The sequence below is a fragment of the Primulina tabacum genome, chromosome 11, assembly GCF_025594145.1.
Source record: "Primulina tabacum isolate GXHZ01 chromosome 11, ASM2559414v2, whole genome shotgun sequence".
NCBI classification, from domain to species: Eukaryota; Viridiplantae; Streptophyta; class Magnoliopsida; order Lamiales; family Gesneriaceae; genus Primulina; species Primulina tabacum.
In genome coordinates this window covers 13,980,709-13,992,864 of record NC_134560.1, presented here as the reverse complement: position 1 = coordinate 13,992,864, position 12,156 = coordinate 13,980,709, and the positions used below count along the sequence as shown (strand labels likewise).

General features: G+C 32.5%; 1 protein-coding gene across 1 annotated transcript; it reads right to left on the bottom strand.

Annotated features, from left to right (window-relative positions):
• Window positions 1-5,841: 5,841 nt before the first annotated feature.
• On the bottom strand, window positions 5,842-11,938 carry LOC142518843 (short-chain dehydrogenase TIC 32, chloroplastic-like). Its single transcript, XM_075621670.1, has 8 exons — window positions 11,657-11,938; window positions 10,496-10,727; window positions 10,255-10,334; window positions 9,000-9,153; window positions 8,318-8,396; window positions 7,202-7,286; window positions 6,410-6,456; window positions 5,842-6,197 (listed from the first exon to the last, which is right to left on the bottom strand). Exons 1-8 carry the CDS (start codon window positions 11,760-11,762, stop codon window positions 6,024-6,026), a joined length of 957 nt encoding a protein of 318 aa, XP_075477785.1. The 5' UTR covers window positions 11,763-11,938; the 3' UTR covers window positions 5,842-6,023.
• Window positions 11,939-12,156: the final 218 nt, after the last annotated feature.

The following is a 12,156-nucleotide window of genomic DNA, read 5'->3' as shown; positions in this document are numbered from 1 at the left end:
AAAACTCTGATTTTCTACTTATTTTATTTTCAATTATTTGGTTATAATTGCTATCTATTTATGTTTTTAACAGTTCTCTTCATCATACTAATTTCTAGGTTTTGGAATCACCGCAAAAGGGGAAATTGATAGATTGATAGACTTAATTTAATTGTGGTGATGATAGTCAAAACCAGTAGATCTCGTTAGTAAAACCAGAAGATAGTATAAAAGCAAAAGTTCGCGTATCGCCTTAACAAAGCAGTAGTCTTCGAGTACTTATCAGTTTAGAAAAACAGAAGCAGAACTTGACTTTTGCTAAATCAGAACCTATCGTTGATATATTAAATGTTACCGTTACTTTACCAAGTACGAGTATTTAATGCATCATTAAATACTGAACAAGTCATTTAATACGTTTTACCAAATGTGGTATGAAACAAGACTGATTGTTCTGAAGCTTTTTGCAAGAACCTTTTTGGGCAATAAAGCTGATCCTATCAGAAGTCAAAGAAGCTGTTTTCTTTATAGACGTTGGATTCAAGACTTCTATATATACGCAAGATCAACGACATTTATAAGTTACCAAAAAACTACGAGCACATTCTTTAACATACGAACGTTGATTTGAGCACTCAGATTTTCTTATCATCTTCAAGCTCAATTTACAGAAAAACAGCACATGCTTCATATCAGTTATCTGATCTTTTGAGATCATATTGTGCTGACTGTTTCTTACTCTCTCTACAAACATATTCACGTTACTATATCTTTGAGAAGAGTTTGTAAATCTGGAAAAGAGTCTTTTCCAGAACTTTGCTGTATTCGTTTTATACTGTTGAGAAACTAAGAGTTTCAGTAGGCAAATGATAAGTCCTATTGAAGTGGGTGTGTACAAGTGTTGTACTGTAAAAACCAAAGTCTTTTAGTGATACCTTCTGGAAACAGAAGAAGGGGAGACGTAGAAGATTTTATCTTCGAACTTTCACAAACAACCATTGTCTACTGTCTACTGTTTTATTGTGTTTCACCGTACTCCATCGGATCATTTCCGCACGTTTTATTGTGATCTGCTGGACTTACTCTTGAACAAGAATAGCTATAATCTCTAACAGGATTCTAGCATCCTTTGCAAAAACGACCGTCAAAAGAAAGAGTATACTCACCCCTCCCCCCTCTAAACTCTATATCGATCCCCAACAAAACGGTTTGAAATATGAGCATATACCTCTGGTATATGACTTGGATGCAAATCCAAATCCCTGGTCGGCTCTTCAGCAGCCGGTTGTTCTGTCAGCGGAGCGTGAACCTCTTCCTTGCTTGGTAGAGACTCCCCATCCCCTTAATTGATGTTTTCTTACCTCCTTGGCGGCATAATGATGTTCCACTGGGCGTGCCGAAAATTGTTTGCACAATATTTTGATTTTCGGGCGTGTCAGGTGCAAAGATGTACCAATTTGTCTAAAAATAATGAAAAATATAATTTCTAAAAACTCGGCGATTGTTGATAATAAATTTGACCGTCCGTTATTATCTCCTAAACAAATGTAATGCCATAAATAAAGAAAAGTAGATAAACACTATTGAAAATTAAGAGATGAACTCCTAATATGATTTATTTTAAATAAAATTTAGAAATTCACAAAAAAATTGACATATACTAAATAATGTTGCTGAAATTTGAAGGGAATTTCAGGGAGATGACTTGAAATATTGAAAACTGGAATGAAAAACTATGAAAACGATTGACTAAAACATATGAGAACTCTGTAGGGAGTTTGCTAGAATTTGTGCGAGATATTGTTTGTCTCTTCTGTTGCTTTGGCCGACCTTTTTTCTTCTGAATGTTGACCAGTTCTCTCCACTCTCCCATGATCCATGATCTTCCACCCTTTCATCCCACAATCCTTATCTCTTTCTTCCCACAATCTTATCCTCTTTCAGCACTTCGTAATTAGTCCAAATCGATAGAAATTGATTTGTCATTTTGATGGGCTTGCATAATTTAATCGGGCCTGTCTAATTTAATTTTAGCCCAAACAGATACTAGGGTGAAAAAAATTGGAAAATATTATTACATTATACAATTATGAAATAAAAAAAAATAGAGCTTTCAAATTTAAAATAAATTGGAAAAAATGAAGAGCAGATAGTGAGAAATAAAAAGAAGAAATTTATATACTAAATTATAAATTACAAAACGATGGTCTTCACATGCATATAAATATAACACGAACACCCATAAAGTGCGAAAAAATGAATCCGGTTCCGGGATTGCACCATTTTTGTAAATTAATTCTCTTGCATTGCATCAATTTTGCAAAATTTTATTATTTTTATATTATTATTTTTTTCTTGCATTGCATCAATTTTGCAAAATTTTATTATTTTTATATTATTTTTTAAAAAAAAAAATTAGCCGAACTAACACAGACAGCTTTCTATGTTTAGTTTATAATCTATTAAAATTTATATATAACTTTTTCTTAAAATAAAAACTGTAATTTATACATATATTTAAATTTTACTTATTTTGATTAATTATTCTTTTCTTGAAAATGATATGAGACTAATTGCCCATGCATGTGGTATTCCCTTTTCGGAACCATATCGTGTATTAAAAACCCTACGATGTGTCACAGCATTTGCATGTGATTTTCTATTGAAGACACATGCATCATCATAGCACTTCATTAAATTTATATGTATGATTCAATGATTGATTAATTAAAGAATCACATTTTATAGAATTATATAAAGTTCATTGTAGAGACTACACAAGATCCAACCATATCATAATATAGTAAAATTACAATTATTCTGAGACCTATGATTTAAGGATTTCATTAATTAATCGCTTACATGCATAAACAAGGATTATTCTACGCTATACTTGGATATTTTTCCTCCTATGATCTGGTCATATGTTAACTTTTGGATAGTCTAACACATATGTCAATTTTCATAAAAATGTGAGGAACTCACATGATTTAATGATAATTGAATAGGGGAGAAACACTCTCGTTGTAGCATAGACTAATCCTAAATAAAGAGTTGTTCTCTTGTGAGACGTTCTCATAGTTCTATATCCGTGAAACAGATTGACATGGTCCACAACTATAATGAAACATAATATTTTTACTTTTAAATCAAGTGCCACGGTCAACAGATCAAGTGGCTTTTGGAACCGTGGCTGTTGGAAATCAACGACCACGATTTAATGACTGTTTGTCGACCTGACGGGTCGATCATTTGATTTTTTTATTTATTATTGACTTTGAAATCAACGACCAAGATTTTTGGTTGATGATCATCAACGGCCATGTCATGTGCAATGGTAGACCCGCCAAATCGATAATTGAATTTTTTTCCGATTTTCCCCTATAAATACCTCCTCGGCCCTTCATTTTTTTTTCACACAATTTTATCTTTATCTCTAATTCTCAATTCATTTTTATTATCGAAATATCAAGTCTCGATTATTGTTTTATTGATTGTTGATTTATTTTCATATTTATACAAATGACCGGAGCCGAATCAAGTTGTAGGTGTGGCAAAGCAAAGGGAAATGTCATTATGCCACCTGAGTTCAAGCATCACGATTTTCCTTCATTCAATGTCGACGACTGTGATCTTGATTTTTTTGATGAGGAACATGAAGAACAAGAACAAGATGCTCAACAAACACACCATCATCAAAATAAGAAAGTATGAGCAATTCGACGATACCTAAAAGTAAAACTCGAGTGTTGTTTTGCTCGAAATTCGATTTCTTCATCAAATATTTCGAAATGGTTACGCTTCCCTCCAGTGATTTGCAAGCCAAATGCAAATATTGTACAAAAAGTTGCAAATTTCAATAAAGAGATGATTATAAACTTTAACGCGACACGTCATGAAAAATCATCCAATGAAAATTGGTATTGATCATTATCAAACTCAAATTACACATTTTCTTCTGAATCAGGTAACAATTCTCAACTTTTTTTTTATTTTTCGAAGCTAAATTTAGAGAAGAAACGACTAAATTTTGTGCAGTCGAACAACTTTCTTTTAGTTTTAGTTTTTAGTGATAAATTATCTTTTGAAAAATTGACTATCTACAAATGCAAATCGAAATATACTCAAACGCATACTTTAAAAATTAATCGTTGAACAAAATATTTAATTAAAGAATTTGCTAATTTAAATAATAAAGGTTTTTTGTGTTCGGATATTTGAAGTGATAATTAATTGACAACGTTGTTCATATATGAGTATTATAAACAATTGAATTGATAGTTTTTGGAAGATTTAAAAAAGATTGCTTACATATAGACGTTTTAACGAATCACACTTTTAGAATAATATGATCTAACTTCTCAAGTTTTCCAATTTCTTTTGATAATGTCAATGCAAATACTTCTAATATTAGTTAGCTCTCAAACGTGTAACCATTACTACATGGTAAATTTTTTCATATTAGGTACACATGTCATATTTAAAATTTGTGTACTCAAAATGAACTAAAAAATTTAGGATCACATATTCAACCAATTAAGATCACAATTCATTATCTATAAATACAAGTTATGAAACAATATGATAAATTTTGCAAAATAAATGATATGGGTTTAAACGGTTTGTACACGACGTTCCAACTCATTAGAATTAAACATATAAATTGTTATTATCGTCTTTTTGGTATAAAAATTTATTATGTATATTTTTTAATCAATATGTTCAAGTTCATGATATTTATTTGTTTTCAAATCAATCGAACATATGTACTAGTATTTGTGAAATTTTAAAAGTATATGATGTTTATAGTCCTACTTCTAATTTAGTTTATCACATTGTCGCAAAATTGCATGTATTTTTATTGAACATATTAAATATAATTATGATGTTTTAGTTCAATATATTTATGTCAAGAAAGCAAAATAAGAAAAATATTTTTTAGAAATTCTTGAAATATCTTTATGTGCTTTTATTTTATATCATATATATAAATTAGACGATTTACAAAAAATGTTTACATTATATTATGATTCTTTAGAATCTATTACGGAAACTGTTCCTTCTATAATTCTATTTAATTGATTTTGTTTAATACTAGAACTCATTTATATGATTTTTATAATGAATATAATATCAAATATGATGGATAAATTGTTCCACATGAAGCACAACCTACTACCACTAGTAATATTACTTTTAAGCTTACTAAAACACAAGTTTTGTATAAGGAACGAACGAAATGTCTACGAGGATTGGAACTCGAATTTTTTGATAAAAATTATTGATAATACCATATTTTAGGAGTTTTAATTATGATTTGATTCATTGAAGACTTTTGGAGAGAGATTTTTATTGAGATATATGTTTTCCATTTTTAAGAAATATTTGTTAAAGTTTTTAAAAGTGCAAGTCCTCTTTTATTAATTTTTTTATTCTTTACATTTTTATTAACAAATAATAAAAAAAAAATCAAGGGATGACCGGACCTGGACCCGAACAGCTGGGTTCATAACATGGAGCGTAACCAACCACGAGCAGGCCCATTAAGAGTCGAGATTCTCGACCGGAATGGGAACAAATCCAGTTTAGTTGATGTATGATTTATATTTCATCTTTCATTTCCTTTTCGTTTGTTTCGAGAAATCTATCAATCAATTCCGGTTCTTTTTTTCCTCTTGATTCTTCTCCGATCGAGTTATATAGATCATGTTCATGGATTAACAAAAAGCACAAAATTTCGACCCGGGCGTTTCTCTGCGTATGCTAAATATTTGATTGTTTCGTGCAAAGGAGATGCAAAACGAATATTAAAGAACGATATCCGAAATGCCCAACTAATCAAACAACAAAAATCTAGAGAACTGAGAACCAAATGGTCGGAATCACCAGAAGTTACAAGATCACGAAACAACGCTTCACACAGGTTCAACGAAGTCTTCACACTATTAATTGAAGAAACGAAAACTTGAAAGAAAAACTTTTATTTTAAGAGCCAGGATGTAAAATCTCAACCACGGAATCTAGGCATCAAGCTGTCATTTCTGTTAACCAAAATACTTGTTCTCTGTCAAATTCAGGCTGAAATCCCACAGTTTTTTAGCCAAATCTCTATCTCTGGCCAGTGAACTCGGATAAGCAATATTGCTGTCCGCAAAATACTTGCCACTAACTCCCTTAACCTGTGGATGGAGAGCTACATAGCATGTTGTTGCCGCTCCCTAATGTCAATCAACTATATGACTTCAGTTCAAGAATGCAATCTAATAGAACACGACGTCTATTTTCTTTACATATGCATTAAACACAAGCAGGGGGAGGACCAAAAGGCTTCAAAATTTTCTGACTATTATTTTATAAATATGTAGAGCTTTCAAAATAAACGACGACTACTCTTCTTATCAAGATTTCTGAGGTCAAAGATTGAACAAACCTGAGGAATGTTTTTAATGAAGTATTTGCCAACCCAGTTAACAATGCCTGTAAAAGATTAACATATATTAGTCGAGGAGCATTTTATGCATGCAAAGGCAGTAACTTGCTTTGACCGGACAAATTCCTGTCACATATCATCAAGCGATAACCATCACTTTACACTTTATTCTTTCTAATTCGTGAGTCCTTTCCATTTTTTAAGACGCGATACATCAATTTGCACACTCCCTTCTTTGAGAAAACCAACTATTAAGGTTAGATTCTTTTGCGTGCTACTAGCTCGACTGGTGGATAATGCATTTCAAATGCCACTATCTAAGTATTTGGTGAATCTTACTTTACCCTTTGTGATGCACCAAAATGGTAGATACTTACATGGAGTACATGGTGAATTCCTATAACATGATTTGTCAATACGACGAATTATACTATGTGAATGTAAATTGACCTAGTACTTCCATAAGTTATTAAATAAGTTGCAAATAGAATCCAAATGCACATAGTTACTCGTACCATTTTTCCCCAACAGAGTGGAAGGTGTATGATAGATGACTTAATTTCCCACTTTGTTTTTTCCAGGAGGGTAATCGGCTATAAAATCTTGAAAGGATTAACTTTAACATGCTGATACATCACAATGTGTAACTCACTCATATTTTCTCACCATCATTGGGTTTTTGAACACGTGACACAAATCATGCTTGATCCCCATTTTGTCTATATTATTGAACCCATTTAAAAGTATTTCTCAACCATTATATGCGATAATAAAAATATTTCAGAGCTTCACCTTCAACAAAGCCATGATGTCGCATAAGGTTGGTGGCAATTGCTCCAGGATGCAAAGAATTTGCGGTTATTTCAACCCCTTCTTCCTGCCATTGGAGATATTACATCTTTTTAGTGCTACTGAGTACACATCAGTGAAACAGCTTTCCGGAACGCGTGAACCACATTTCCACGAATGCAGAAACTTTACCAGTATCCAAAAAGATCAAGTCGTCAATTTCATAATAAACATCCTGCTCACTCCTTAACACAAATTTTGGTCTCACATGATCTGATAGCCTAAAGCTGTGATGACTTTTGTCAGCATTCTAATGTGAAGAGTTCCTATTATTACCAGTAAAACAAGTGTAATCAAGACCAAACAGCAGTCATCAGTTCAATTTAGATGAACTAAAACTTCAGCATCTAGGATGTTCACTGTTTAGGCAGAAGAGCAAGCAAGGATTTTATGACCAGTTTAGTTACATCCCAGTTTCCTGGAGCAGAGAAACTAGATGGCTCTAGGCTTAGGCAGAAAAACAAGCACGAATTTTTAGGTACATCCAAGTTTTACTGGAGCATCAGACTAGACGGCTCCAAGCTTCATGCTAGGTTCTCAAACGAGTAATGACATGTTAACAACAGAAATCACCCATTTACAACCCAATTTTTTCTTCAAAAAATGAAATAAATTAAAAATATTTTGGTCCCTTGACTTGCAAGCCGATGAAAATAGAAGGCAGAGTCGCAGAGAAATACAAGCATTAATCCATTATTCCAAAAAAAGATCCAATAGACTTGAGTGTGTCGACATTTTTTAACTTAGTCCTAGTTTGATTTCAAGATCCAACTCAAACACTGTCTTTAGAAAAAAATTCAGCAGGTGAAAGAAATCAGAAATCAATGGCAGTATGATATCCAACTCAATGAACCATAATAGGTGATAAAAGAAAAAAATATAGTCACACCAAATGTAACTTTCATTCAACTCTCTCCGTGTTCATTCGAAAGAGATCTAAATGTACACTTGCAAAACAAATTGAAGCCAAATTACTATTGCAATTCTTATTGGATCCAAAATCCAATGATCAATGAAGGAAAAATCTTTCATGCCACAATACCAGGCTGCATACATTACCTTCAAGCGACTGGCGAGTTCATTGGCATGCAATATGTTAGCCAGCTTCGACTGTCCATATGCGAATAAGGTGTTGTAACTATAGATCAAAGGCACATGACAAAAAGTATTAAGCGACTTCCCATTATTGAAAATTGTTTGATGAAAAGTATTTAAAGATAAAAAAAGTAATCAGGAGGCATTTCACTATCTCCAAAGAGGTGATCATTCAGATGTAATTTATTTGTTATAATAAACAAATGAAGTGAGTAATAATTGATAAAAAAGTTTGACACTTAGCTCGGACCATTTGACTGAAGAAACTCTAAACTGAAAAAGAAATTAAATATATACATACATATAGTAAGTTCATGCAAGTTCCTCTTTCAATTAAACCAAAAATGTCAATTTTCCATGCTTAATATCCCCCTAGTGGCCCACTATAGCAAATAGATAATAGAAAAAAAAGGTATTTTCATAACATAGTGTCTGCCTTTTCTAGTGGACAAGGTTGTTTTTATGCACCACAGAATTGAAAATAGCTTTGTGCATTTCTTGATTATACACTTCACTCAGATAAATGTCTAAACCTATAATTTTGGAACAGCAAATGTAAGACACGGTCTGTAATTACCAGTTGCTTCGAAATGGCATTTTTGAGTGACTAATATTAGTTGAACTAAGGATAATCAGTGAAGCTTACCTCGAGCTATCATTAATTTGATCAAAACGAATTCCTTCACGATATGCAAAACGATGACCCTCTGATGAGACAATGACAATCCTTCCTTCTTTCTGGCTCTCACTAGCAGTCTTTTTCATGTTATCCAACAAAAGATTTGTCAAAAGAAAATGGCCTGCACCAGAATGTAAATTTGTTTATTAAAATTGGAAAATGTCCTTGGCAATTGAACAGGGAAAGTAGATCATGATCGAATATATAATGATATTGACAGAAGACACACACGTAATAAATAAATAAATACAACTTGAAAAGTCCGTGAATATACGTTCTAGGCTTCTAGCACAAACGACGTAGATATGGTTTAGGAGAGATTGTTTCCTGCAGGTTTACCCCTTTCCAAGGAAAGAGCTGTTATTTGTCAGCTCTTTTTCAAGGATCCTCCTCAGTTTCTACGAATCACAACGCTGATGGCTACTGAAAAATGAGATGACAGGAAAGCTCATACTCTGAAGTCTGAATATTTCATCGACTAGAATTTTGAATGATTTAACAAGGAACCAAACTGGAGAAACAAAACCCAGACATAATTCGAGATGGGTAACTTTATAAAAAAGAAAGATTTCTGAGGTCCTGAAGAGGACTAATTCACACCATCTTATCTGCTCGCATAATTAATGCTAAGTACGTTGCACATCAATATCCATAAGTTGCACTCGAAAATATAATTGTCTATACTATTAATCCATTAGATGGTTCAAACTGGAAGAAAATCCCTATAAAAGATTATATTACTTTAATAAATTTGAATAATCATTTATAAAAAATCAACTTTAATTCTAACATCATCTAGAGAGTCAAAATAAGTTTTTCTTGATAAATTTACTTGTCAACAATCTAAAGAGCCCCAAATAAAAAAAACACTCTTGGAAGAAGATTTGTGGGAAGAAATGTTTGAGGGGAGGATCTGGGGAAGGTCTTCTTGTCGAACAGAAATTATGGTGATGTGAAGTAGACAAGATGATTACGTAATGCCATATGGTGAACATACCAAAATAGATCATTCTTGGTTTTGTTATAATAAAGATATTTAGGAACTCAACCATAAATTTTCAACAAAGCCATACAGATCAAAAGATCAAGAGATCCCCGCCAAAATCAATTCCAAAGTTGAGCTAAATCTTTATTACTCAATACAACAACCCTTTATTCAAAAAACAATGTGATAGGAAAATAAACTTCAAATTAAGTTTGGATAAGATGCAGGAAGGCATACCTAAATGGTTCGTTGCAAATTGCAACTCTATGCTGTCTTGTGAAAGTGTGAATGGTGGAGCCATTACCCCTGCATTATTACTTATAAATAAGAAAGATTGTAAGATTTTAGTAGTTAAAATTTCTACTTATGAGAAATAAAGTGAATCAACTTAGTTGATGGTTAAGAAACAAGAGGCTGTTGGTGCAACAGAATGAAGTGAGTCGTAAATCAGGAAGCTACTAAATATTAGGAAACTTACATGAGGATGTTTAGCCGTAACGACAAGTTGTTGTATTCCAACGCAAATTTCCGGATTGATGACATAGAGCTGAGATCAAGTTCCATAACATCAACCTTAGCATCATGATTTTCCTTTATTATGGTTTCTTTAACTTTTTTACCACTGTCCACGTTGCGTACTGCCATAATCACGTGGACGCCACATTGTGCAAGGATTGTGGTAGTCTCTATTCCAATGCCACTAGATGCTCCTGACCATGCATAAACAAATTATTCTATGACAGCAGCTTTTTAACCACCGGACATCTAAGTGCTTGACACAATACAGATTGCTGAAAGAGATGCATTTCCACTATTGTAAGCTCTTGAGAACAAAATTGTCCAGCTAAGTAAAAACATAAACATGCAGATATATGAATTCATCTCATTAAAACTCAATCCTTTACTAGCATAATGCGACTGTTATATCCCTTTTTCCATGCTTTATACCATCAAATAAAATACCCATGGTAAAATCACAAAAAATTTGCATTCTACTAGAGTAAATTGCTCGATGAAATTTAGGCAGGTATATTCAAAAAGACAAGAATGTGGTAAAATAAATTCAGGTCACCAAACTATTCATTTGAGTAAAAAAGTACAATAATATGAGTACTATTACATGAGTACCACTGTTATTTTAGAGTAACTAAAGATGGCAGCAAAGAAAAAAGGATAAGAAACGGTTTAAAATAGCAAGATACTCAATTCCTAGTTCAGATTTTTAATAGCTGCAATTCATGTACTGCCATAACTTCATTCTTTCACAACGGACTAATCTGTAGTGAGGGAAAACTGAAATAAGACACCTCTACCAATACAACATTTACCCCAATGATGCAAATTTAATCTTAAACAGGTAAAGTCATCCAGCACACACAAAACACATTCCAAGAAACTTAAAAGCACTACTTCCATTTACAAACAAACAAGTATCAGGACGTATAGTTTACTCAATAAACAACCTAACAAAAGATTTATGGTAAAAATATATACCAAAAATATTATTGCAAAGCAAAATCTTTGCAAAATCCTCAATACGAGTACCCTTTTTAATCAACTAACTAATCAAGAATCACAACATAAGAACCACGACGATACTAAAAAAAAAATCGCCTAAACCCCAATAATAGTAACAAACCGGTAACAATGGCCGTAAGGCCTGATGCATCAATCCCTTGAGCAACTTCGGCAGCTGTCGAACACGCCGAAAAACCCGATGCCCCTTTTCTTCCAAAAATCCACATGTTTCGCTCAAAAGTTTAAAGCTTTAAACACCGATTGCTGCGGACCTCTGACGAAAGGGTTGCTAAAGCAGAAAATTTTGCAATTTATATAATTGTGCAGGAGAGTTTGATTCCCATGTATAATACAGACGAGAGGAAGCCGGAAGGTGACAAAAACAAGAGAGAATAGATATATACAAACAGGAACAATATGATTTATAGGGAGAGATAAGCAGAAAAAAACCGTGAAATAAATTAACGAATTTTGAACAACAAAGTTGGCTGGAAATAAATTATTTTGGAAGAACAAAATAAATAGTCGAATATAATTTATTTGTTTTTTTATTTTTTTTTAATATAATATAGAATTTTCATTTTTTTAAAGTAGATTAAGCTTTTGGGTATTAATGTTTGA